The sequence below is a fragment of the Eimeria tenella genome, genomic scaffold, assembly GCF_000499545.2.
Source record: "Eimeria tenella Houghton genomic scaffold, Eth_scaff2777, whole genome shotgun sequence".
Taxonomy (NCBI): domain Eukaryota; phylum Apicomplexa; class Conoidasida; order Eucoccidiorida; family Eimeriidae; genus Eimeria; species Eimeria tenella.
Window position 1 is genome coordinate 1,106 of NW_013542652.1, and position 253 is coordinate 1,358.

General features: G+C 63.2%; 1 protein-coding gene across 1 annotated transcript in view; it reads right to left on the reverse strand.

Moving 5' to 3' along the window:
• Window positions 1–253, reverse strand: part of ETH_00039370 (uncharacterized protein) — a gene marked incomplete at both ends in the record, with an annotated part of 2,933 nt that overhangs the window by 1,100 nt on the left and 1,580 nt on the right. The window contains one exon of the mRNA XM_013375416.1: window positions 1–250. Within this exon, the coding sequence (XP_013230870.1) occupies window positions 1–250 (250 nt within the window). The remainder of the gene's footprint in view (window positions 251–253) is intronic.

Sequence of the window (253 nt, forward strand, 5' to 3'; positions counted from 1 at the left end):
GTGGCAGAAGACGCAGTGGGGCTGGGAGCAGCAGCCAGCAGCAGCAAAGCGGCGGCAGGGCATGCAGCAGCCTCTGCTGTGCAGCAAATAAAAAGGGTGCAGCAAAGAACTTGGGTCTCTGTGTTCTTCGGAGTGGCAGCGCATGCAGCTGCTGCCTCTGTTGCAGCCCTGCGCGTGGCAGAAGTACCAAATGCACGGCACGCAGCTCTCCGGGTGCTGCTGCTGCTGCTGCTGCTGCTGCTGCTGCGCGCCG